The sequence below is a fragment of the Ovis canadensis genome, chromosome 15 (assembly GCF_042477335.2).
Source record: "Ovis canadensis isolate MfBH-ARS-UI-01 breed Bighorn chromosome 15, ARS-UI_OviCan_v2, whole genome shotgun sequence".
Lineage (NCBI taxonomy): Eukaryota > Metazoa > Chordata > Mammalia > Artiodactyla > Bovidae > Ovis > Ovis canadensis.
In genome coordinates this window covers 90,625,897-90,653,223 of record NC_091259.1, presented here as the reverse complement: position 1 = coordinate 90,653,223, position 27,327 = coordinate 90,625,897, and the positions used below count along the sequence as shown (strand labels likewise).

Below are 27,327 nucleotides of genomic sequence, written 5' to 3'. Positions count from 1 at the left end.
ATAAACACCAGCAGCACTTAAAAGAGAGCTGCACTGCTCACTGGTACGGTCAATGCTGCTGAGCAAGGCTTTCTGAAGTCCTTTCCCACATTTGAAGGAAGGGTGACTGAAGTCACAACAGATCCTTGCGAAATATTTCTTAGTATGGAAGAGCGGCCTGTTGCTTTGAAGAGCAACTGAACAGATGATCCAAGCAATGAAAAGAATAAGAAGCAAGGGGGAACAGAAGGGAAGAAAGACAGCAGACACTTTTAGGGCAGAAAGGAATTTTAATGAGGAGAGGAGCAGTCCACGAAGGGGCTGAACTGGGTGCCTTTTGATCTGCACTTTGTTCAGGTAGCTAGCTCAGGTAGAAGAGCTCAGACTGAGATGTACCCTTTACTCATAGAGTCAGAATCTTAAGCTATTTGAAATTTCCGTGAGAGTTATACAATATCATGGTCCAAGTCTGTGTAGCTTGCACTCTAGAGACAATCGCAAACTTTTAAATGGTCTCTTACAAAAGCTCCATTAGGAAGAGATGACAGCTATTCAGCATACCTAGAGAATAAATTTTTCCTTGTGATAATATTATATTTAATTGGGGAAAAAGCTTTCCAATTGGAGCCTACAAAAATATGTGCAAAGAATTTTCTTGAATACTGAAAAGGAAAATTCACCTTGTTTCATATTTTCTTTTGCACAAAATCTGTGGACTTTGTAGCAGCTTTGTTACACAGTTATATCATTAGGGCCCACATCAGGTAAGAGCACTAGGAAAATTCTCACATTCCTAAGGTTTCTAAAAAGCATTCTCAACTTCCTCTGTGTCAGCTGTAGGAGCATCTTCTTTTCTGCGACACTGAAAAAAAATTAACATCTTAAAAATCACGTTATGATTCCTAAAATCATACATATAGTAAAAACTTAGTTTTTAAAAATACAAGCAATAGTGACGTTTATAGAACAAAATGTTAAGGTGCCATTTGTCCTCTTTTGGTTTCATCTCTATCTCAACCCACTCTCTTAATTGCTACTGAATCGCATATAACTTTTGGTATGCTCCCAGACTTTTAAAATAAAATGTTCATGGTCTTCTGCAACACCAACAAATGCCAGCACTCCAGAAGCCACCCTGCCCTGACATTCCCAATCATTGCCTGCTCCTTTCCTCTGAAAGTAATGCCCTCCCACTTACAGGTAACCCACCCTTTCTTTTCTTTCTAATTTTCCCAATAGCTTCCAGCCTCCCTCTAAACATTATAGTTTAGATTTCGTGTTGTCCGATTTCAAATATTCTGTGAGTAGAATAAAAAGTATGCGTTCTTTTGAATCTACCTTTTAATAGTCAAGATTATTAGGTGAGATTGATCTGTGTTGCTAAGTGTAGTTACTCCTCGTGTTAATCACCATGTAGAATTTTATTCTCAATATATTCACCACTCACTGAATGCATTTCCACTTCAGGACCATTATGAATAATACTGACATATATATGTTTATTTTTTGCCCTAGAAGTTTATCTTGCTACATGTGTACCCACATTTCTGTTGAGTACATAATAAGTTACTGATAGGGTATGCATATCTTAATCTTCAGTAAATAATGCCCCAAAGATTTTCAAAGTTGTTGCAGTAATTTATACTCCAACTAGGAGTGAGAAATTTCTTTTATACACAGTCATTACCATCACTTAAAACTGTACTCTGAAATAGTCATTCTGTTAGGTAATTAACTCCTCATTGCAGCTCTATTCTAATGTTATTATTGGGACAGTTGGGTTTACGCCTGACCACTTGCTGTGTGTTCTCTGTATGCGTCACGTGTTTTATAGTCCTCCTTTACTTGTTCATTTTATTTTACTATAATTTGGGGAATTTTCTCAGTCATTGGTCAGGGGTTACAGTATGCATTTTACCTTATCACAGCCTGCTTCAGATGAATGCTAATTTAATTCCAATAAAATAAAAACCTTTGCTCTAATGTGGCTACATTCCTTCCCCTTCCTTTGTGCTGTTATTGCCACATGTATTACATCTATATATGTGACATGGAGAAGGAAATGACAACCCACTTCAATATTCTTGCCTGGAAAATCCCATGGATAGACAAGCCTGGAGGGCTACAGTCCATGGGGCCACAAAGTGTCAGACATGAGCGTATATTGTGTAACCAATGATATAGTGTTATAATTCTTGCTTTTATAATCTTACCTCTTTTAAAATTTCATATAAAAAAAGAAAAAATATATATAACCAAATCTGCTCCATTGCCTGTTTTATAAAGTCTGACTAACACAAAGCCGCACCTATTCATGGAAACACCGTCCACGGCTGCCTCCGTGCTATCAAGTGAGTAGCTGGGGCAAATGGAATTAATGCTGGTGATAAACACGAACTTAAAATAAGGAGATGACCTTGGATTAACTGGGTAAGCTCAATGTGGTTTATGCGATTGCCTTTTAAGCTAGTTAAGAAAGAACAAATGACATATCTAGACTATTTTTAAAACAGTTATCTGCATGATTGCCTTTCTTGGTGCTCTTTCTTCGTGTGTATTTGAGTCCCACCTGGTACTATTTCCTTTCAGTCTGAAGAGCTTCCTTTGCTGTTTCTTGCAAGGAAGTCCTGCTGGCCACACATTCTCAGCCGTTGCTCACCTGTGCGTCTTTATTTCACAGTCATTTGTGAAGGATAGTTGTGAAGGATATAGAATTCATGCTTGACTGTTCTTTCCTTCCAGCACTGTAATATGCTTTCTACTGCTTTAAGGCCTCCATTGTTTTTGATGAGTTAGCGGTTAATCTTATTATGGATTACACTTACCCTGCACATGAAGTCACTTTTTCTTGCTGCTTTCAAGACTTTCTCTTATTAGTTTATTTCTGAATAATCTAGGAGTGCATCTCTGTGTTTATTCTGAGATCACTGAGCCTCTTAGATGGATGCATGCTAAGTTGCTTCAGTTGTGTCTAACTCTGTAATCCTATGAACTATAGCCCGCCAGGCTTCTCTGTCCATGGGGTTCTCCAGGCAAGAATATTGTAATGGATTGCCATTTCCTTCTCCAGGGGATCTTCTCAGCCCAACTGAACCTGTGTCTTAGATGGACAGAATAATATTTTTCCTCAAGTATGGGAAATTTGGGGCCATTATTTTTCCATTTTTCCCTCATTTCCTCCTTTCTGGTATCCTTATTATGTGTATATGAGTGCAGTAGATGGGGTCCCCCACAAACCTCTGAGGCTGTTTATTTTTCTTTTTTTTCACTTCTTCAGACTGGATGATCTATACTGTTCTACCACATTTGCAGATTTTGTCTTCTGCTGACTCAGATTTGCCCTTGGGTTTTTCATTTCAGAAAGGATGTCAGTCCTGAGTGTTCACTGGAAGCACTGATGCTGAAGCTGAAACTCCAATACTCTGGCCGCCTGATGCGAAGAGCTGACTCATTGGAAAAGACCCTGATGCTGGGAAAGATTGACGGTGGGAAGACAAGGGGACCACAGAGGATGCGATGGCTGGATGGCACCACTGACTCAATGGGCATGAGTTTGAGTGAACTCCGGGAGTTGGTGGTGGACAGGGAGGCCTGGCGTGCTGCAGTCCATGGGGTCGCAGAGAGTCGGACTGAGTGACTGCACTGAAGTGTGCGTCTTCAGGCCTGGCTGGCTGTCAATCTCTTGCCCCAGCGGTGGTGTAATCTCAGTTAGGCCACGTGTCAGCCTGGCTTTTCCAGATAGTTTGCCAAGTGAAGTCACCATCGTTTTAATAACACCCTTAGTCATAAAAATTTCTTTGCTCTACTCCAAGTAAAAGCAGCCCTCTGCAGCAGTGAGGCTGCTGGTCCTCGAAGTCTGACTCACCTGGGTAAATTTCTTCAAAATGGAACTTGGAGCTGAGGGGACAAGTTGGAAGGAATTGGAGCTGCCGCAAGTTGAACTGTCACAGACACCCACTGCTCTTGCCCAGGGTTTTCTAAGGTTTAAAGTAAGTGCTCCTCTGTTGTGTTGTTTAGTTGCTGAGTTGTGTCTGACTCTGTGTGGTGCGATGGGCTGCAGCACGCCAGACTCCCGTCCTTCACCACCGCTGCTCAAACTCATGTCCACTGAGTCAGGGATGCCCTCCAACCAGCTCCTCCTCTGTTACCCCCTTCTCTTCCTGCCATCAATCTTTCCCAGCATCAGGGTCTTTTCCAGTGAGTCAGCTCTTTGCATCAGGTGGCCAGAGTATTGGAGCTTCAGACTCAGCATCGGTCCTTCCAATGAGTATTCAGAACTGATTTCCTTTAGGATTGGCTGGTTTGATCTTGTTGATTTTTGTTTTAATATTGTTTCATGTATTATTTTTCTAATTTTATAAACAGAAAAAAATAGTGAAATATTATATTTTATTAGTACCAAACATTATATATATCAGAACAATTTATCTCCTCATAAAGTGTTACTTACTAGAAATTACATCTCTAGTTTTGCCAGCAAGTTAAATGAAACACTTACCAGACCAACGCAGCTGAAGATTGTGTATGTGAATGCGATACACACTTCCAGTGTGTAGAAGCTCAGTAAGACACGTGAAATTTCTCTCCCAAGTTTCTGAAATCAGAAAATAGGGATACATTTTGCATTCTTATCTTTTTAAACACTTAGAAAAATTCTGATTGAAGTATAGTTAATTCACAGTGTAGTGGTAGTTTCAGGTGTGCAGCAGTGATTCAATTATACACACATATGTACGCATATATGTACACATGGGTGCTCAGTGGTGTCCAACTCTATGCAGCTCCATGGACTGTAGCCTGCCAGGCTCCTCTCTCCGTGGAATTTTCCCGGCAAGTATACTGGAGCCGGCTGCCACTTCCTGCTCGAGGGGATCTTCCTGATCTCCTGCACTGGCGGGCAGATTCTTTACCACCAGCACCGCCTGGGAAGTGGTGTCCATATATATATATACACACCGTGTACACAGTGGTGTCCATATATATAGATACAATTCCCTGTTGGTTGCCTACTTTATATATAGCAGTGAATATATGCCAATCCCAAACTCCTAATTTATCCTGCACTCCTCCCTTTGGTACTCTGGTGCTCTAAGTTTGTTTTTGATGTCTGTAAGTCTATTTCTATTTTTAAATAAGTTCATTTGCATCTTTGAGATGGACATACAATTTTTACTCTTCAGTTTTTAAATGGACTGCCTCACACTGACTGATTTGCAGATATTCAGAAATCCTTGCACCCCTGGGACAAATCCCACTTGATCGTGGTGTGTGATCTGCTTAATGCATTGTTGGACTTGGTTTGCTAGCAGTGTGTTGAGGGTTTTTGCATCTACTTTCATCAGCCACACTGGCCTGTAATTTTCTTTTCTGTGGTATCTTTGTCTGGTTTTGGTGTCAGGGTGATGAGGCCTCATAGAATGAGTTTGAAAGTGTTCCTTCCCCTGCAATTTTTGTAATAGCTTCAGAGGACTAGGTGTTAACTCTTCTCTAAATGTTAGAATTCACCTGTGAAGTCATCTGGTCTTGGACTTGTTTATTGGAAGTTTTAAAATCACAGAATCAATTTCAGTTCTTTTAACTGGTCTGTTCATATTTTCTATTTTTCTTTCAGTCTTGGCAGATTGTGCCTTTCTAAGAATTTGTCCATTTCTTCTTGGTTGTCCATTTTATTGGCATATAGCTGCTTGTAGTAACTGGCAACTCATGGGCCTCTGTATGTCTGTGGTGTCAGTTGTAACTTCCCTTTTTTTCTAATTTTATCGATTTGGGCCCTCTCCCTTTTTGTTGTTGTGTCTGACTAAAGTTTTATCAATTATTTTGCTCACATTTTCAAAGAACTAGCTTTGCATTTCATGGACCTTTTCTACTGCTTTCTTAGTCTCTGCTTCACTTATTTCTGCTCTGATGTTTATGATTCCCTCCCTTCAACTACCTTTGGTTTTTATTTGTTCTCCTTTCTCTAGTTGCTTTAGGCATAAGGTTAGTTGTCTGAGACTTTTCTCACTTCCTGAGGCAACCCTGTACCACGATGAGCTTCCCTCTTTGACTGCTTTTGCCTTGTCCCATAGGTCTCTGGATTATCCTGGTTCTGCTTTCACTTGTGTCTCAGGCGTTTTTATCTCCTCCGTGATCCGTCGGTTGCTCAACAGAGTATTGTACAGCTGCCACATCTGTGTTTTGCAGTATTTTTCTTGTTGCTGTTCAGTCTCTAAGTCGTGTCTGACTCTCTGTGACCCCGTGGACTGCAGCATGCCATGCTCCCCGTCCTTCACTCTCTCCCAGAGTTTGCTCAAATTTACGTCCACTGAGTTCTATGATGCTATCTGACCATCTCATCCTCTGGCATCCCCTTTCCTTGTGCCTTCGATCTTTCCCAGCTACAAGGTCCCTTCCCAAAGAGTTGGCTCTTTGCATCAGGTGGCCAAAGTATTGGATCTTCACCTTTAGCATCAGTCCTTCCAATGAATATTCAGGGGTGATTTCTTTTAGCATTGACTGGTTGGATTGCCGTGCAGTCCAACAGACTCTCAAGTTCTTTATGGTCCAACTCTCACATCTGTACCTGACTACCGGAAAACCCAGAGCTTTAACTGTACAGATCTTTGTCAGCAAAGTGATGTCTCTGCTTTTTAATATACTGCCTCGATTTGTCATAACTTTCCTTCCAAGAGCAAGCGTCTTTTAATTTCATGGCTGCAGTCACCATCTGCAGTGATTTTGGAGCCCAGAAAATCAACTCTGTCACTGCTTCCACGTTTCCCCCTTCTATTTGCCATGAAGTGATGGGACTGGACGCCACGGTCTTAGTGTTTTGAATGCTGAGTTTTGAGCCAGCTTCGTCACCCTCCTCTTTCACCTCCGTCAGGAGGCTCTTTAGCTTCTCTCCACTTTCTGCCATCAGAGTGGTGACATCTGCATATCTGAGGTTGCTGATATTTCTCCCAGCGATCCTGATTCCAGCTTGGGATTCATTCCGCCTGCATTTCACACGATGTGCTCTTCATGTACGTTAGGTAAGCAGGGTGGCAATGCACAGCCTTGTCATACTCCTTTCCAAACTTTAACTGATCCGTTGTTCCATGTCCGGTTCTGTTTCTTCTTGTAGCTTATTTCTAACCTCATAGCTGGAATAGATGGTTGATGGATATGCTTTGAGTTTTCTTAAATTTACCGAGGCTTGCTTTGTGTCCCAGCATGCGATCTCTCCTGAAGAATATTCCATATGCACTTGACAAGAATGTGTATTCTCCGGCTTCTGGACAGAATACTGTATGAATACCAGTTAGGTCCATCTGGCCTAATGCGTCATTTTAAAGCCTGTGTTTCCTTATTGGTTTTCTGTCTAGATGATCTGTCCCCTGATGACAGTAGGGTGTTAAGTCCCCCGTTACTATTGCGTTACAGTCAATTTCCCCTTTTATGTCTGTTTACATTTCCCTATACACTGAGGTGCTCTACGCTGGGTGCATATATATTTACAATTACATCCTCTTGGATTGATCCCTTGACCATTATGCAGTGTCCTTGTCTCTTAGAATAGTCTTTATTTTAAAGTCTGTTTTGACTGATGTAAGTATGGCTACTCCAGCTTTCTTTTGATACCCATTTGCATGGAATCCCCTTTTTATCCTCTCACTTGCAGTCTGCATGTGTCTCCAGGTCAGTGGGTCTCTGATAGACAGCTTATATAGGGATCTTGTTTTTTTTATCCATTCGGCCAGTCTATTTCTTTTGCTTGGGTCATTAACCTACTTACGTCACACATGCTTGAAGTTGCCGATCTCTCTATTCCCAGCGCATGTTAGATGCCCCTCATTTGCACTGACACTTCCTTCCTCTTCAGTTACTGGTTCTGGTGTCATATTTGTGTGTGGATTGTCTCCTGCCTTTCCTATGCTTGCCTTCACCACGAACTTTCCCATTTTGTAATCTTCTTGTTTCCAGTTGTGGACTTTTCTTTTCTGCCTGGACAGATTCCTTGAGCATTTGTTGTAAAACTGGTTTGGCGGTGTTGAATTCTTTTACTTTTGGTTTTCTGTGAAGTTTTTGATATCTCCATCCTCAAATCTTAACATGAGGCTTGCTGGGTAGAGAATTCCTGGTTGTAGGTTTTTCCCTTTCATCACTTTAAATATATCACGTCCTGCTCAGTTGATAGCTTTATGCGGATTCCCTTGTGTATGATTTGTTGCTTTTAATATCTTCTCTTTGTCTTTACTTTTTGTCAATTTGATTACTCTGTGTCTTGGCATGTTCCTCCTCGGGACTCTGCCCTTCCTGGTCTTGGGTGGCAGTTCTCTTTCCCATTTTAGGGACGTTTTCAGCTTTTATATCTTCAAGTATTTTCTCAGGCCCTTTCTTTCTTCGATGGGACCCCTATAATGCAAATGTTGGTGCATTTGATGTCTCAGAGGTATGTTAACCTGTCCTCATTTTTTTTCATTCTTTTTTCTTTTCTATGGCACTGATTTCTACTACTCTGTCTTCCAGCTCACTGATCCATTGTTTTGCCTCATTTATTTTGCTTTTGATTTCTTCTAATTATTTTTCATTTCAGTTATTGTATTCTTCAACAGTTCGTATTTTCTAACTCTTTGTTAAAAACTTTCCCCTCTGTGCATCCTTTCTTTTCCTGAGTTCTTGGATCATTTTTACAATCATTATTTTGAGTTCTTTCTTGGGTAGACTGCCCATCTCCACTTGACTTAGTTGTTCTTCTGAGGTTTTGTTTTTCATCTGGAACATGTTCCTTTGCTGTCTCATTTTGTTTAAACTTCTTTTATTTTTATGAATGTGGTAGGTTCCATTTCTCAGTCTTGGAGATCCTCTGTAGGGGATAGATTATGTAACCCAGAAGTACATCCCTCTCTCATCATCCAAGGGCAAGGGACCAGCTGGTCCCAAAGTAGTTTCTGATCTGTTTGTGGACTCATTTCTCCAGGCTGTGGAATCAGTTTCCTTGCTTCTGGTGTCTGCCCTTTGGGGGGTTAAGCTGGTTTACAGGCTCACGCAGCCTCCCTGGCAGGATGAGTTGGTGTCTACCCACTGGTTGGTGGAGCTAAGTCTTGGCCCTCTGTGTAGGACTGTGTCCAAGGGCTATGGGCTCAGAATGTCTTTAGGAAGCCTGGGGTTGTGTGTCAGCCTACTTAGCTGTTTGGCTGGAGGTATGCCAGAACTGGAGCCTACAGGCTGCTCAGTGGGGCCAGGTCTTGGTGCTAAAGACCCAAGCAAGACGTCTGCCTCAAGGAGAGTTCATACAGATGAATACTCCGAGATGTCTGCCACCCGCTTTTATGACCTCAGAGGGAACAGCTACTCCTTGCTTCCCTAGGAGACCTGCTAACACCAGCAGGTAGGTCTGACCCAGGTTTCTATGAAGTCATTGCTTTTGTCCTGGGTCCTGGTGCTTGCAAGGCCTTGCATATTCCCCCCAAGAGTGGAATACGTTTTCCCCAGTCCTGTGAAGCTCCTGTAAGCAGCCCTACTGGGCTTGAAAGCCAAATACTCTGAAGGCTCCTCCTCCTGATGCAACCCCTAGGCTGGTTAGCCTGATGTGAGGCTTAGAGCTCTGACTCCTGTGGAGAACTTGTGATATATTCTCCAGTCTGTGGGCTGCTCACCTTGGAGGTATGAGATCTGATTACATCATGAGTATGCCCCTCCTAGTGTCTAGTTGAGGTTTCTTCTGTACGTCTTTGGATGCAGAGTATCTCTTTTAGTAGGCACTAGTCTTTTTTTTAATCCACAGTTGTTCAGCAGTGATTTTGTGATTTTGGTGTGCTTTTGAGAGGAGGTGAGCTCAAGTTCCTTCTCCTCTGCCGTCTTTTCTCCTTCAAGTTTAAAGTTTTAAGATGCCTAAAAGATCTTGAAAACTATGTTTAAATGTGTAGGGATGACAGAGATCTGCCGTGAGATCCAGTCTTGAGCCAAGTCACAGCACCAAAAAAGTGCTCAGTCCTGTGTAGTTGTCTTAGCTAAGAATCCGGGCAAACCTGAAGCAGCAGACAGGAAGCACAAGAAGACTGGCGCTTTGCTCAAGTCACAGAAAAGCCTAGTGGATGCAGTGACTTTACCTGCATTATTACCCTTAGTAGGTGCAGATGTGTTCTTAGAAGGAGCTCCTAATATGACAGTCAAGGAGAAGATGGGAAATAGAAGAATGAATAAGCTTCTTTCACTATTCGATTTCCCTAGGCATTCCTACTCCTGTGCCTTCTGCTTCTCTTTCCTAGCTTTCATTCCCCCAATTAGTTATCTACAGCTTTAATTCTTGATCTTCGTCACTCAGCAGTCTTGTCTCAATTCTTGCAACTCTTCATTTTCATTCTATTCACTACAGTCTCTGGTATAGCTCACTATCCAAACGCATCAGTCAACAAGATTTGGCTCATGTCTCCAATGATAAGAAGATTACCAAGAGATTTTATTGAACACCAAGCGATTCTCATCATTAAAACAGCTATTATTACAAATACTTAAATTTACATGTGTAAAAATCTCACATAGAAATTGCCAGAGTATCAGACAGAAGAATCAGTTCAGTTCAGTTCAGCTGCTCAGTTGTGTCTGACTCTTTGAGACCCCATGGACTGCAGCATGCCAGGCTTCCCTGTCCATCAACAACTCCCAGACCTGGCTCAAACTCATGTCCATCGAGTCAGTGATACCATCCAACCAGCTCATCCCCTGACACCCCTTCTTCTCCTGCCTTCAGTCTTTCCCATAGATAGAAGAATGAGTAAATTCAAAAAGAGAACATTTTACTTAGAAGTATAAGGTGGTTGTGATTTCTGAGACAAATACAGCAGATCCCTTTTGTTGCTACTGGGAAGATACTTCCAGCTACATATGAGGACGAATGACTTGGTACTAAGCCTGAAAGTAGACGTAGTGCCCGCGCTGGCTGTGGAAAGACACGAGTGTAATACTGGTCTAGAAAAAATAGCGTCACAATTCTCCCTCTCTCAATTCCTTCACCTTTCCCCTTCTCTTTTTCTGGGCTTATTTACTACCTTTTATACGCAAGAAATTATTGGGTGGTAGCCATTAGATGGTAAGACTGAAATGACAAAGTTCCTGATTTCTCAGTTTATATTCCAGTAGAAAATACAGAAGGATAATATAAGGTTATATATGATAAGGTTAAAGATGTCAAAATGGATTAAAAACTTCCTCAATAATTACAGAGGATAGGAGACTCATCTTAAAGTCATTCACATCTAGGAAGGCTTCATAAAGAAGTAGGACATTTGAAATAAGGACTAAGAAATCTGAAGGAGGAAAGCAATAATAGTCCAGGCAGCTCTGATTTACTTGTTTCTCTATAACCTATTATGTTTAAGACAAAATTTAATAACATAAATTGGGACAAAAATAATTAATCAATGGAGACATTAAAAAATAAACCCAAACTATATATGACCTACAGTTTGATAATGTGAGCAAAAAACTAAGTGCAAGAATGAACATAACATTTTTTGAGAAAATTATAAAACAAGTTTAACAGAAGTAAAGTGTTCATTCAAGATGATATTAACAAGAAAATAAAGAAAAGGCTATAGTGGGTTTGAAATAGCAAAGTAAAGAGCTCTCATTTAACTTCATCGACAGAGAGATAGTCATGGCGCTTTAGCTGGAGAGCACTTGCGGCCTGGCGAGACTGTGGAAAGGAATTCTGCCCTCACTCCTCAATTTCAGACAAAGTCTTCTCCTAAAAGTGGAAAGTTGTGTATCTGAGAAAAACAACAGGAAGCGTGACTGAGTTCTCAACATATGATTTAAGCCTCTAAATTCAGCTTAAGTCAGTAAGTGCCCCTTTTTCTGGAAGTCAATTTGGGTTGTATTTCTTGTCTCAACCAAGTGATCCTTAATTAGTAAAAATTTAACTAAATGATATGCAGTAGTTGGTAACTGGGAAGACAGTGTAGGCTAAAGGTGAGGTTTAGTTCAAGGTTTTGAGACTAGGATATTGAAATAAGGGAGTCTCGCAATACAGTATTTTTGAGGAGGCAAATATTTTCTATTTTATGTATGCAGAGCTTGAGATGATGGCAACAGAAACAAATTCAAGTAGAAAAGTCATTAGGATGTTAGAACAACAGGCTTGGCATTTGGGGGAGACAGAGCAGTTAACTAACAGATATGTGATGGGATTTTCTCCACTTATACCAGCAAGAGGGAAGTTAAACTTGTTCAAGGGGTTACACACAGTGAGTATGAAAGGTACTGTCTGAATAAAGGCAGTTTACTGGTTTTGGATTTATTGTATTAGAAGTATTTTTCAGAGGCATGAACTTTCCGGGACAGCTGAACCTACACGAGAACGCTGATGACTTGTTCAGTTTGTGAATTTAGTCAAGCCACTAGTTTATGTTAGAAAAGCTGGCATTTAGAAAATCTTGTGAAATATTGGCTGCCTTAAAAACTGTTCAGTTCATGTCAGTTCAGTTCAGTCGCTCAGTTGTGTCCGACTCATTGCAACTCCATGAACTGCAGCATGCCAGGCATCCCTGTCCATCACCAACTTCTGGAGTCTACCCAAACCCATGTCCATTGAACCAGTGATGCCATCCAACAATCTCATGCTCCGTCGTCCCCTTCTCCTCCTGCCCCCAATCTTTCCCAGCATCAGGGTCTTTTCCAATGAGTCAGCTCTTCCCATCAGGTGGCCAAAGTATTGGAGTTTCAGCTTCAGCATCAGTTCTTCCAATGAACACCCAGGACTGATTTCCCTTAGGATGGACTGGTTGGATCTCCTTGCAGTCCAAGGAACTCTTAAGAGTCTTCTCCAACACCACAGTTCAAAAGCATTAATTCTTCGGCACTCAGCTTTCTTTATAGTCCAACTTTCACATCCATACATGACCACTGGAAAAACCATAGCCTTGACTAGATGGACCTTAGTCAGCAAAGTAATGTCTCTGCTTTTGAATATGTTCTCTAGGTTGGTCATAACTTTTCTTCCAAGGAGTAAGCGTCTTTTAATTTCATGGCTGCAATCACCATCTGCAGTGATTTTGGAGCCCCAAAAATAAAGTCTAACACTGTTTCCACTGTTTCTCCATTTACTTCCCATGGAGTGATGGGACCAGATGCCATGATCTTCATTTTCTGAATGTTGAGCTTTAAGCCAACTTTTTCACTCTCCTCTTTTACTTTCATCAAAAGGCTTTTTAGGTCCTCTTCACTTTCTGCCATAAGGGTGGTGTCATCTGCATATCTGAGGTGATTGATATTTCTCCCGGCAATCTTGATCCCAGCTTGTGCTTCATCCAGCCCAGCATTTCTCATAATGTACTCTGCACATAAGTTAAATAAGCAGGGTGACAATATACAGCCTTGACATACTCTTTTTCTTATTTGAAACCAGTCTGTTGTTCCATGTCCAGTTCTAACTGTTGCTTCCTGACCTGCATACAGATTTCTCAAGAGACAGGTCAGGTGGTCTGGTATTCCCATCTCTTTCAGAATTTTCCACAGTTTATTGTGATCCACACAGTCAAAGGCTCTGGCATAGTCAATAAAGCAGAAATAGATGTTTTTTTTCTGGAACTCTCTTGCTTTTTCAGTGATCCAGCGGATGTTGGAAATTTGTTCTCTGGTTCCTCTGCCTTTTCTAAAACCAGCTTGAACATCTGAAAGTTCGCGGTTCACGTATTGCTGAAGCCTGGCTTGGAGAATTTTGAGCATTACTTTACTAGCGTGTGAGATGAGTGCAGTTGTGCGGTAGTTTGAGCATTCTTTGGCATTGCCTTTCTTTGGGATTGGAATGAAAACTGACCTTTTCCAGTCCTGTGGCCACTGCTGAGTTTTCCAAATTTGTTGCCATATTGAGTGCAGCACTTTCACAGCACCATCTTTTAGGATTTGAAATAGCTCAACTGGAATTCTATCACGTCAACTACCTTTGTTCATAGTGATGCTTCCTATGGCCCACTTGACTTCACAGTCCAGGTGAGTGTGAGTGATCACACCATAGTGATTATCCGGGTCGTGAAGATCTTTTTTGTACAGTTCTTCTGTGTATTCTTGCCACCTGTTCTTAATCTCTTCTGCTTCTGTTAGGTCCATACCATTTCTGTCCTTTATTGAGCCCATCTTTGCATGAAATGTTCCCTTGGAATCTCTAATTTTCTTGAAGCGATCTCTAATCTTTACCATTCTATTGCTTTCCTCTATTTCTTTGCATTGATGGCTAAGGAAGACTTTCTTATCTCTCCCTGCTATGTTTTGGAACTCTTCATTCAAATGGGTATATCTTTCCTTTTCTCCTTTGCTTTTTGCTTCCCTTCTTTTCACAGCTATTTGTAAGGCCTCCTCAGACAGCCATTTTGCTTTTTCACATTGCCTTTTCTGGGGAATGGTCTTGATTCCTGTCTCCTGTACAATGTTACCAACCTCCAACCATAGTTCATCAAGCACTCTATCTATCAGATCTAGTCCCTTAAATATATTTCTCACTTCCACTGTATAGTCATAAGGGATTTGATTTAGGTCATACCTGAATGGTCTAGTGGTTTACTCCACTTTCTTCAATTTCAGTCTGAATTTGGCAATAAGGAGTTCATGATCTGAGCCATAGTCCGCTCCCAGTCTTGTTTTTGCTGACTGTATAGAGCTTCTCCATCTTCGGCTGCAAAGAGTATAATCAATCTGATTTCAGTGTTGACCATCTGATGATGTCCAGTGTAGAGTCTTCTCTTATGTTGTTGGAAGAGGGTGTTTGCTATGACCAGTGCGTTCTCTTGGCAAAACTCTATTAGCCTTTGTCCTGCTTCACTCTGTACTCCAAGGCTAAATTTGCCTGTTACTCCAGGTGTTTCCTGACTTCCTACTTTTGCATTCCAGTCCCCTATAATGAAAAGGACATCTCTTTTGGGTGTTAGTTCTAAAAAGTCTTGTAGGTCTTCAGAAAACTGTTCAACTTCAGCTTTTTCAGAGTTACTGGTCAGGGCATAGACTTGGATTACCGTGATACTGAATGGTTTTCCTTGGAAACAAACAAAGATCATTCTGTCATTTTGAGATTGCATCCAAGTACTGCATTTTGGACTCTTTTGTTGACTATGTTGGCTGCTCCATTTCTTCTCAGGGATTCCTGCCCACAGTAGTAGATATAATAGTCATCAGAGTTAAGTTCACCCATTCCAGTCCATCTTAGTTTGCTGATTCCTAGAATGTCGATGTTCATTCTTGCCATCTCCTGTTTGACCGCTTCCCATTTGCCTGGATTCGTGGACCTAACATTCCAGGTTCCTGTGCTCTTTACAGCATCGGAACTTGCTTCCATCACCAGTCCCATCACAACTGGTTGCTGTGGATCAGCGGCTGCGACGGTGCAGAAGTGGCCTACAGAAGCTACTTCACGTCCAACATCAGGGGCAGCGGCTGAGAGGAGCTACCCCACTTCCAAGGTAAGGAGCAGTGGCTGCGCTTTGCTGAAGCAGCCGTGAAGAGATACCCCTCGTCCAAGGTAAGAGAAACCCAACTAAGATGGTAGGCGCTGAGAGAGGGATTAGAGGGCAGACAGACTGAAACCCCAATCACAGACAACTAGCCAGTCTGATCACATGGACCACAGCCTTGTCTAGCTCAATGAAACTAAGCCATGCCGTGTGGGGCCACCCAGGATGGGCGGGTCATGGTGGAGAGGTCTGACAGAATGTGGTCCACTGGAGAAGGGAATGGCAAACCATTTCAGTATTCTTGCCTTGAGAACCCCAGGAACAGTATGAAAAGGCAAAAAAAGATAGAAAATGTAGGTATATAATTTTATAATGCCTCTAGGAAAAGATACTGTATATAAGTTGATTTTGTGCAATTAATCACAGCAAATAAAATTGAAATTTTTATGTTTGGGAGATTGTGAAACTGATCATTACTATTGAGTTCATGTCAGATAAGTTTGGTATACAACGGTTTGTAATACTGTTTGCAAAAGGTAGTGAGTGAGTTAGTGAGTGAAAGTCGCTCAGTAGTGTCTGACTCTTTTCAACCCAATGGACTATACAGTCCACGGAATTCTCCAGGCGAGAATACTGGAGTGGATAGCCGTTCCCTTCTCTAGGGAATCTTCCCAACCCAGGGATTGAACCCAGGTCTCCAGTATTGAAGGTGGATTCTCAAAGTCTTGGCAATTATGCCATATCTTAAACTAAGATTATAAGCTTATGAGTAAGAGGGGTAAGTTGAAATAACTTGAAACAATTCTATACTTACTAATTCTATCCCTCCCCCATCTCTGCCCCTGAAGTTATAATGGAAGATTGATAGATTTGAATCTCCAGGGCCAATGGAAATTTTCTTTTAGTTTACAGGGGAAATCTAATGCATGCTTATTTAAATCAATACATCATTCATGACTGACAATCTATTTTGAGGTATTACTGTGTCTCCTCTCCCTATCTTATTGTCTTCTAGACTTTTGTATTCCATGTGTGGATTCTTTCATCTGATTCCTCCATCCTTCTTCTACGATATACTGCAGGTATGGAGAGAGGGTATATAGGGGAGAAGGACGTTTATCCCTTATCCGTAATGACCCTTCTACTCAGATTATCTTAAATTAAAATTTCCAAATTGTTATTTGTTTTGTTCTGTTGTTAAATAACAAAGAGGCGCTCCACTCCAAACTGCTCTCATTTTAAATGGAATCTCGCTGCAACCTAGTGAGCTGCTAGACTGCTGAAGTCTTCTGCAGCACTAACACTCTGTGATTCTGAATCTAAAGTCAACACAACTGAAACAAATCTATTATAGTATCAGTAAAGAGATTCACATTTATTGGAGATGTTACTATCTTAGAAATATGGTTATTTCTCTAGCACAAAGTATGCGATTAGACAGTTAATTAAACAGAAGCAGTGCAGACTCATGCACATTTGGCATTTGAGGGCCTAAAGTAAAATTCATGTGAGATACAAAAAACAGGCTATAAATGACAATATCTACATTAAACTAGAAATGAGTAGCTTTATACAATTCCAACCATATGCATCAATAGCAGAATTCTTTTGCTGATTTTGGGAACGGTTTTAAGTCTTGGATTATACTTTTCTTTGTTTAAGAGAATAATCCTGACGTGTGTGTATGTGTGTGGGTGTATGTGTATCACTTAAGTCTCAAGATTTTTACTTAATTTTCATTGGGCATGTCAGGAATTCAAACATCCTATTAGTATTTACAAAAAATTATATTAAGAGTAATTTTTTAATTAAAACTTTCAGTTGAGAGCTTACTACTAAATCAAAGAATTTCATGGATATGAATTAAAGCTTTATTTTACCTTCTAAGGTTTTAAAACCTCCGAAAAGAATAATTTTGAAAGTAAGATGTTCCCACAGAATTGGTCACTTACCGCTTGTCCATAATTCCTGTATGACACAGACTCAAAAGTAGACAACTCAACTACTGTTAGAATCACTGAAATAATTGCGACAATTATGCATATGATGTTCATAAGCATAGCACAGGTAAGCTAAAAAGAAGATATAGAGTGAATTTATTATACTCAGAATAAATGATATTGTTCAATAGTTTCTATTACTGGAAAAGGAAATCTAGTTGAAACTTTGATCTAGCTTCTGTAGCTTTAGAAGTGTTGGTATGCTTGCCATTAGCGTGAAACCCTTCTCTGGTTTATATGAAACCTGATTAATTTGGAGTAAATATCAAAACATCTTCATACCAATAAGCATAAATCTTCCATTTGGACTCAAAAATACTATATTTTACAATCTTCTGAGTCATTTGGAAGAAAGCCTTATAATATATGATTTGAACAAAAGGAGTTCCACATCAAAAAGAGAAAAAAGATGGAAAATGACTGCTTGTAGAAACAGGCTGAATAGGATTCAATTAACTTTAATCCAGGGTTTTAATTCTCTAGGGAAATCCATCAACATCTTTGGATATTAGTTTTTTATCTCTACAATCACAAGAGCAGACTAATTCATCTCTAAGGTATCTTTCAGCTCTGAGATTCCAAGGTTATTTTCCTTCCCAATATCTTTCTACCTATAATATAGATGGATCTTTATTTTGAACAGATTTTCTATTTTGTTACAAGGTACAATTGTGTTCTCAAATTAGAGTTAGGAAAGTGAAGTTTCACAACAGTATTGTGTCTATTTGTAAACTCATTGAGTTCTATTGAATTTTTTGCTAACAGTAAAATTCACATAAGGTTAAAAAAAAGGTATAACACCAAACCAAAAAAACAAAAGACCTCTATACTTAAACTTAGAAACCTTTATATAATATGACTCTGATATAGCATATCTGTCTACATTAAATTCTATGCTCCTAGATTTTCATTTAACTCCTTTATTTAATTTACAGATAGGGTAGATTCCTTTATTGTTTAGATGCCCACTATGTTTTCATTAAAACCTACTTAGCTTTGTGCCAAGTGATTTCTAGGGTACACTAAACATTTTAACTTACCTGGCGCTGAGACGGATGCCTTGTTGCCCCTATTATGGAGATTCCTGAAATGATAAACTGAATATAAAAACACATATTTATAAATACTCATTGACAATGCTCATCAACTTAAAATATATTTTAAACAATTCCCTCTTCTAAGTCAATTATTTTTAGAATAATCAGAGTAGAATAATATAAAGAAGTTTCAGTAGAAGGGGTTAGGACAAATTCACATCTATAGTAACGAAGATAACAGTAGGGTCACTAATAGTAGAAACATGTAAGGGACAGTGTGCGTGACTCACACAGTGGCATGTAGAATGTGCCAGAGATGACTTAGACGGTCCCGAATCAGGGGCCAAATTTGCTTGCATCTGCACATGCCTCCGAAACTCAACTCTTGCTTCTGATGCTATGCTTCTGACTGAGGTGCTGTTACTGATCATGGCTACTGTGCATATATCCAGACATGAAAAAGCAGTCCGTGAATCTACATTCCAACTTGTGTTTGTGCAAACTATATCTCTTAATTGAGACTGCAGCCATTATTAAGGTAACAGACGTGATTCCTATTTTTGCCTTTATTTTATAAAAAGAAGTTCCATTATTTCATACCACGCTACTTTGGCTATTTCCCAGAAGTGTAAAGCTATGCCATATTGTTTGAAAGTGGGCTGCACAATCCCTTTGAAATATTCCTTTTGTCTTATCTGTTTTAATGGCTTTGACAAAGATCTAAGGTAAAGGCTAATTTGTAGGAAAACAGTACTGCTACTGCACCGCACATACAGGAAGGCCACGCTCGAGGCTTACGAGCTGCTGGAGACCACCTGAGAGTACATGCTCAGCACTGCATTCTGTAGCAAAACTGCGGTTTCCAAGGAGGCAAAGTGCAGGTAACAACTGGTTCAGGATGCAAAGTGAAAACGCCCTGTGAAGTTTAAACTAGTGCTAACTAGATTACCAAACTATGTGCTTTACAAAAGGCCTTTCAAAGTTTATGACCTAAATGAGAAACTTTGAATTAAATTATATTTAATTGAAGTTTTAGATAACTTAATATAGGTGATAACTATGATATTTTTATAACATGATGATTAGAAACACTGAAGGACAGCAATCGTTTCTCTGAATTTTGCCCGCAAATTCACTATTTTTCTCCTGTTGTTTTCCAAGGCAATGCTTTGACATCTGTAAGCCAACAAACAAAAGCAGAGGCTCTCCTACAGGTGTCTTGCTCCTTTACAGCCCTAGCAAATGGCGGCATCTGACCTCCTGCTGCCCTCTACCATCGGTTCTAAGCACGGGTAAGTGGTTCCCTTCTTCCTTCCAACCACGCTCTCTCCTCCAGCTTTGAATCAGATGTCACCAGATGCCATCACCCACTGTCCCCTCTGGTTGACGTCATCTACTGACCCCCTACCTCGGTCACTGTTCTTTCTGCATGCTTAGTCACTCAGTCATGTCCAGCTCTTTGCGACCCCATGGACTGCAGCCCGCTAGGCTCCTTTGTCCATAGGGATTCTCCAGGAGAACCCAAGAATACTGGAGTGAGTTGCCATGCCCTCCTCCAGGGGATCTTCCCAACCCAGTGATCCAACCCGCACCTCTTACATTGGCAGGCGGATTCTTTACCACTAGTGCCACCTGAGAATAGTAACACCTCTCAAGTCTCCATGTTAATCATCCCACTTTGTCCACCAACTCAGTTTTAATAATAATTTTAATAATAATTTTACAGTTTTAATAATAATTTTACAATTCTAATAATCCGCTGACCCCGTGTGGATCTATAATCTGAGCCCCCTACTTCTTTGTTATAGTCTCTCCTTCACCAGTTTAAATTCTATGACCAGCTATTAAAAATGCTTGCTTTTTTACATCTCGACTCCTCTGCACCTTTCTTGATCACAGTTGTGTGGACAGGCCAAAATCCTGGTTGAACACAGTTCTCCTTCTTCCAGGCCTGCACCCGTGCAGCTGAGCATGGCCTGAGACAGGTGCACATAACTGTCTTGAGGCATCTCACTACGCAACCATGTTCCAAAAGCTCGAGTCTTTAATGCTGCATGAAAGTCACACTGCTTTTCCACAATCCATGCACACTCTCATTTTTCCTAGGTGACCATTTCCTCATTCTTTTCTCTCACATCAACCAACCAATCCATTCTCCATTCACACTCTCAGAGCAGGATCCTGCTTTCTAATTTACTGAAACAGTTGAGGCCATCAGAAGGGAAGTTCCACAAGCTCCCAATACCCAATGGCCTGAAAGTTGCACTTTTTCTCTGTTCCTCTACCTTCCTTCCTGTTACCTGCTTTGACACTATTTGCATTAAAGATGGATAATCCTTTGTTGGGGGCTGTCCTTTGCATTATAGGATGTTCAGCAGCCACTTGATTTGACCACTGGATGTATAGCCCTTAGCTATGAAAACTGAAAATGTTACCACCAGATGCCCTCTGAGGGGAAACATCACCTCTAGCTGAGAACCACTGCTAGAGGAGAGCCATCCAGGCCCCCGCTTGTGTGCTGAGAGGCGTCCATTGCTTGCGTCTACGCCCATGATTCTAATACCCTCCTCCATCACTTGTCTCATGTCTCATCAGCTTCTTCTGGTTCAGTCCCCTCAACAAAAGACATGGAGCATCTTACTGAAACAAAAAGCTAACCCTCTCCCGACTCAAGCTTCCCTCAGCAGCCTCATCACTCTACACCACATTACACCAAAACCCTTAAACAAATTGTCTGTATTTGCTGTCTCTAATTCCTCTCCTTTCATTATTTTCTACACCAATTCCAGTCAGGCTTTTGCCCCACCTCCCACTGAAACTATCTGTCAAGCTTACCATTGGCCTTCATATCGCTAACTCCAATGGTCAATTCTCAGCCCTTCTCTGATTTGACAACACAGCAGAATTAATATATTTGGTCCTTCCCTCTTCTTTGTTTACTTGACTTCCAGGATGTCACACTCTCCAGACCTTCCTACTACTTTACGGCTGTAAGAAGCCGCAGAAGAGCACAGGTGACGACAGATTGAAAAAATGTGTGAATATAGACTCATCGTATGAGGGCCCTAAGGCAAAGACCTTAACATGAAAATTAACCGTGCTAATGGAGATTACGCTTACAGTTCTGTAACTGTATAGACATGTCACCATATCTAAGGACAGCCCAGCCTGTGGCTGTCATCATGCATTCAGTCCTGTGTCAATGTCTCTTATAACAGCGCTGGCAAGTTAAAGGTGCTCAATAATCCTTTGTTTAAAAAAGGCATCTGACTTTGAATTATCAATGTGGAATTTAGTTACTTAACTCTCCTGAAAATTTCAGAAACTCTTCCTATGTTCTACTAGTGGCATGAATACTATTTACTGAATGATTAAATAAAAAAATGTGTTCTACTCACAATAATTCCCCATAAAAAACATCCTGTTTTATAAGTTATCGGTTCGTATGTCCCAAAGACGCCTTTAATTTGTCCCATATACAAAATCAGTACAAGATACCACATGAAAACACAGAAGGTGCCGATCATGATCTGGACAGCCTATGGGGAGAGAACGCTGTTAGTACTGAAACCACGTGATGTATAACAATTCCAACAAGCGTTAACCATAAAAAAAATTTAAAGTTTTTACAAAAGATGGTAGTAAAATAGAAATGCACGTAACCATGAAATTCCTGGATTGGTTAGTCTAAAAAGAGGGCCCTAACCAGGAAGTATTGAGGTTTACCCAACAGAAATGAGCCATACTTGGAGCATCAGACTGTTCAATAGAAATTCTGGTGAATTCTCCCATAAGAAAGTTGACAATCTGACTCTGTTGCTGGCTATCCTCTCTATCAACTAATGACATGTCAGGAGAATACTGAGGGTACTTCTTTTCATTCAAGGCACACTTGATATGGATCTTGTTCACGAGCATGCTGAGATGAGATAGAGTCAACACAGAGATGCAAAGAATACCCAAGGGAGACTTACTTGCCTAAGGTCTTTCTGTTGGATAGGGGATAGGTTAGGGTCAGGGAGAATTATTACTCAACTTCAGTTTGTCAAAAGGCAATTATAATCCCAGTAAATATGTACCAGTAAATTTCTGAATTTATATGTACACTTAATATTTCAAATACTAAATCACATTTTTGATCACTCTTTAAAAATTCCAGATGATACATTATTGTCACTTTCATTTTCATATAAACTTTAATAGGAAGCTATTTAATGTTTTATGTTTGGTAGTTTCAGTTCTTTGCAAAGCACGTCATCTATGAAACACATAATACAACTGATTAATACTAAAGGAAGCTAATATCCCTAATATTAATAGGAAGCTAATATTCCTAATATTAATAGGAAGCTATTCAATGTTTTACATTTGGTAGTTTCAGCTCTTTGTTTCTTTGTAAAGCAAGTGATCTATGAAGTACATAAATGCAACTTTAATATTAAAGCTGTGTTTTAGAGAAAAATTTTTGCATAGAAAACCCACTTTTGGGGGATAACAACCTTATGCATTTAGATTCAGACTTCAAGGTTTCCTCTGCGTCAGATTTGGAAGAACAAAATCATTTTCAAAGGTTCTTTGGATTTGACTGGGAGAAAATCCTCTACTAGATCTCAAAATCCTTGAGATTTTGGTCTTCTGCATTACAGGCAGATTCTTTACATTACTAAACAGAAACAGTACATGATGTTGAATTCAGTTAAAGTCTTACTTACCGCTAAAACAAGAGAATCTGCTGCAGAGACTTTCGAATAACACGCACATACAGCCATACTACCAGCATCTCCTCTAGAGGATTACGTCTCTAATCTCTGGTGATATCTCTACTAGCAAACTTCTACAAAACAGCACAAAACACAAATGCAAGCTTTGCTCAAAAGAAAGCACTTAGGTCACTTCTTTTCTTACTGTTTTGCAATTACTTTCCCAAACTCTGAAGCAATCCCTTTCTTCTCTCCTTGATTTTTTAGAAGGAATTTGCATTCACCTGTTTTGAGTTAGGTTTCCAGAACTGAAAAGCCTCCCTTTGACTAAAAAATTTTGATATATACAATATTACACATATTTTCTCTGAGTAGTGAACAGCGTCTCTGGATTATGAAGTATAAAGAAAACCTAGGGAATGGGACTGGATAAGGCGATGGCCACCCACTCCAGTGTTCTTGCCTGGACAACCCCAGGGACGGAGCAGCCTGACAAGCTGCAGTCCATGGGGTGGCTGAGAGTTGGACACAACTGAGCGACTTCACTTTCACTTCTTACTTTCACGCACTGGAGAAGGATATGGCAACCCACTCCAGTGTTCTTGCCTGGAGAATCCCAGGGACGGGGGAGCCTGGTGGGCGGCCATCTATGGGGTCGCACAGAGTCGGACACGACTGAAGTGACTTAGCAGCAGCAGCAGCAGCAGGAAATAAGACTAGTATTAGAGGATCTCAGTAAAGCTTTTAATAGCTCATTTGCAATTCATAATCAATTCAATGTAACTCATAATGCCATGTTTGCATTTTTAAAACCAAATTCTTGGACTTGAATTCGTCATGGGCTTGTGACTTTTTTCCCCCTGACATATATTTGCTACCTAGTTCTTATTTCTATAAAATGGATTTTTCTTCCATCAGACAACTTATTAAGTTGCTTCCACAACCCCAACACTCTAACTGTTATTCCTGCAGCTTCCCCTTGTGCTTAAATCACTTTCTTACTTATATGAACATTAAAAACCTGGCTGAATGCATCTCTTTCTGAGATTTCACCCGCTTGAGGATCTGGAATAACACTGCTTAATATCTTCTAACATGGCATACTTAGGTCAAAAACATGAGTTCTGTCCACTCAGCCACTCAGGTGATCACCTAACAGATGATCTCAAAGCTTTCCTTGGACCTTCCAAAAATGAGAGAAGAATTTGACTAAATTATCTGTCATTCCCTGCACCCTTAAAATCTCATGAATTGATTATTTTAATGAAACTCTGGTTTCTAAATTTGATTTCCTGAATGTCTCTTAATTCTATAAAGTACAGAAACACAAAAAGCCAGGTAAGAATACAAGAACTGTGAGAGCAAATAGAGAAAACAATATTTTAATAGCTGAATTATAGCTACTAAGCTTTATATATTAAAACATCACTTTTGAGAAATGTTAAAGAGTATAAGCCTATAGGCAGTGAAGATCAATCACTCTATCATGCTTAACTTAAAGACAAAGAATTATAAAATTCATATATAGAGTAATGAAGAAAAGTCATATCTAGACTGCTATTATTTGCCACATTTTAGATAAAAGAAAGATAATAAAAATAGTAAGCCTTTTTGTATGTATAGAAAAAAGTCTTCACAGTTTATAGTGGAAACACCATGAGTGACTTGGGAAGTAGAAATTTAGCATCATTATAACTGCCATCGGGCCCCACCAAAACCACTCCAAATGAAGTATTCATAAAAAAACCAAGAAAAAAATTATGTGTGTTAGAAATCCTCAGCTTAACTGACCGAAGGAAGAGAGTGAGAAAGGCTGCAGTGTATTCCTGTGATACATGATGGTTAGAAACTAAAGAAAAAATTCTACATGCGGTTACTCTACAACCCAGTTAAAAACTAAAAGCAGAATATAAAAGAAAATTTATCTTCTGGTGATCCATCACTAAGCCAAAAAGCAGCTACAGGAAAGACCCTAGCCATTATTCTCAACCCCATCCTCACCCCTTAAATTAGCGCTATACAGAAATTCTGGAACAATGAGAGAGCTCACGTGGAGAAACCATTTCTCCATCTTCAGTGCCTTTAGCAGGGCTGCAACTCCTAACAGTCTTCAGAATGAAGCTCAGATCCTTTGGCAGGGCTCATAAAGCCCTTCATGAATTGCTCTGTGCTCAGCTTCTCAGCCTCACCCGGCCACTCTCTTAGTCTGAGCCCTAACGGTCGTGGCAGAAATGTTCTCTGGAAAGCCTCTGCTTCATGAGTCTGTTAAGATGGTCCTCTCTTTGATTCCCTAACATTCTGTGCATACTTCCTATCACCGTGTAGTCTTGACTTTTGATTTTCATGACTGGTTCCCAAGGTCAGTGTGAGCTCCCAGAAGTCCAGGAATTAATTGCTGTCTGTCCAGGGCCAGTCCTGCACTGAGACCAAGAGACTCAGACTTTATTAAATACGCTACAATGAGATATTAATCACCTCCCTCCAGTCAGAATGACCATCATCAAAAAAATCTACACATAACAAATGTTGGAGAAGGTGTGGAGAAACCAGTTCCAGAGGGAGCCCTGCTACACTGCTGGTGGGAATGTGAACTGGTGCAGCCAGTGTGGAGAACAGTCTGAAGTTCCCTTAAAAAACTAAGAATAGAGATGGCATATGATCCCGCAATCCCATTCCTCGGCATATATCTGGAGAAAAAACTAATTCGTAAAGATGTTCATAGCAGCACTATTTACAGTAGCCAAAACACGGAAACGATCTAAGTGTTCCTCAACAAAGAAATGGATAAAGAAGATATTATTCACACACATATATACAAATATATGTGTATATATATATGCAATGGAATATTCAGTTCAGTTCAGTCGCTCAGTCGTGTCTGACTCTTTGCGACCCCATAAATTTGCAGCAGGCCAAGCCTCAGCCATAAAAAATAATAATAAAACGCATCTTCAGCAACAGGGAAGCCCTAGAGATTATCGGTCTAAGTTAAGCAAGTCAGACATTGAAAGACATACATATCACTTCTCAGGGGAATCTTTAAAAGATAGTACAAGTCAACTTATTTACAAAACAAACTCACAGACATGGGGGCGGGGGAAACTATGGTTACCAAAGGGGAGAGGAGCACGAAGTTAAGTGAGGCGTGCAGGATTGCCGACAGATGCCGCTGTGCACAAAGGAGATAAACGAAGATTCACTTTTCAGCAAAGGGAACAGGTGCAGTATCTGTTCACGTGAAACTCAACACAATATTATAAACCAACTACAGTTAACAGGGAAAAAAGAGACTGGTTCTGCGGGTGGGTGGGGGGGGGGGGTGAGTCCCAGCCTCTGCAGACAGCGGGAAGGAGACAAGAAAGGCGGGTGGGCGTGGCGAGGCGCTGAATTCTGTCTCCGCGCCTCCTTGGGGCTTTCAACAGTTAACAAAGTTCAAAAGCAAAGCGACATCATTACCCCTCATTTTACTTGCTCACGGTCCTTTCGCCCTCCCTGGCCCCGGCCCTGGCTGGCCACGGCACCGGCAGGTCACCCTGCTCCGGAGCGGTCGTCCCGGCTGGGTCCTCCCGCCAGTGCCCCGCCCCGGCTCTGGGGGCGCGTCTCTGTTAGCCGCGCCCTCAGCGCCAGGTCCCCAGACCCCGCCAAGCCGGCATCCTGGAAAGTTCAAGGGGCCTGGGATCCCGCCGGCCCTCAGGCTCCTCAGGCAGCGCAGGGCTCCAACGGCAGCCTCGCGCCCCCGCGACCCGGACCCTCCTGCGCCTGAGCGAGAGCGGGGCGCGGGGGAGGGGGCGGCGCACGCGCGGACCCCGGGCGCCCGGCCGGCCACGGGCTGTCTAGTGCCGCACCTCTAGTGAGGGAGGGCTTCTCCTCCAGCGGGGGCTTGTTCTCCAGTGGCAGCTTCTCCTCCAGTGAAGCTTCTCCTCCAGCGGAGCTTCTCCTCCAGCGGAGGCCTCTCCTCCAGCGGAGGCCTCTCCTCCAGCGGGAGCTTCTCCTCCAGCTAGGCTTCTCCAGTGGGGGCTTCTCTTCCAGCGGGGGCTTCTAGTCCAACGGAGGCTTCTCCTCCAACGGAGGCTTCTCCTCCAGCGAGGCTTCTCCTCCAGCAGGAGCTTCTCCTCCAGCGAGGCTTCTCCAGTGGGGGCTTCTCCTGCAGCGGGGTCTTCTCCTCCAGGGAGGCTTCTCCTCCAGCGAGGGCTTCTTCTCCCATGAA

At 41.2% G+C, this 27,327-nt stretch overlaps 1 protein-coding gene across 1 annotated transcript; it reads right to left on the bottom strand.

The window, feature by feature from the left end:
* Positions 1–249: 249 nt before the first annotated feature.
* On the bottom strand, positions 250–26,891 carry MS4A13 (membrane spanning 4-domains A13). The gene is made up of 7 exons (XM_069553277.1): positions 26,577–26,891; positions 23,133–23,254; positions 21,819–21,959; positions 18,424–18,480; positions 17,336–17,455; positions 4,478–4,573; positions 250–841 (listed from the first exon to the last, which is right to left on the bottom strand). The coding sequence occupies exons 2-7, from the start codon at positions 23,187–23,189 to the stop codon at positions 782–784; spliced, it is 531 nt and encodes a 176-aa protein (XP_069409378.1). The 5' UTR covers positions 23,190–23,254; positions 26,577–26,891; the 3' UTR covers positions 250–781.
* Between the last annotated feature and the right edge of the window lie 436 nt (positions 26,892–27,327).

Coding starts and splice junctions, on each gene's coding strand:
- MS4A13 (XM_069553277.1), bottom strand. CDS start 23,189: ATGGCTGTATGTGCGTGTTATTCGAAAGTCTCTGCAGCAGATTCTCTT. Junction 21,960..23,132: donor CAGATTCTCTTGTTTTAGCG/GTAAGTAAGACT, acceptor CTCTCCCCATAG/GCTGTCCAGATCATGATCGG. Junction 17,456..18,423: donor GGCATCCGTCTCAGCGCCAG/GTAAGTTAAAAT, acceptor TCTTCTTTTTAG/CTTACCTGTGCTATGCTTAT.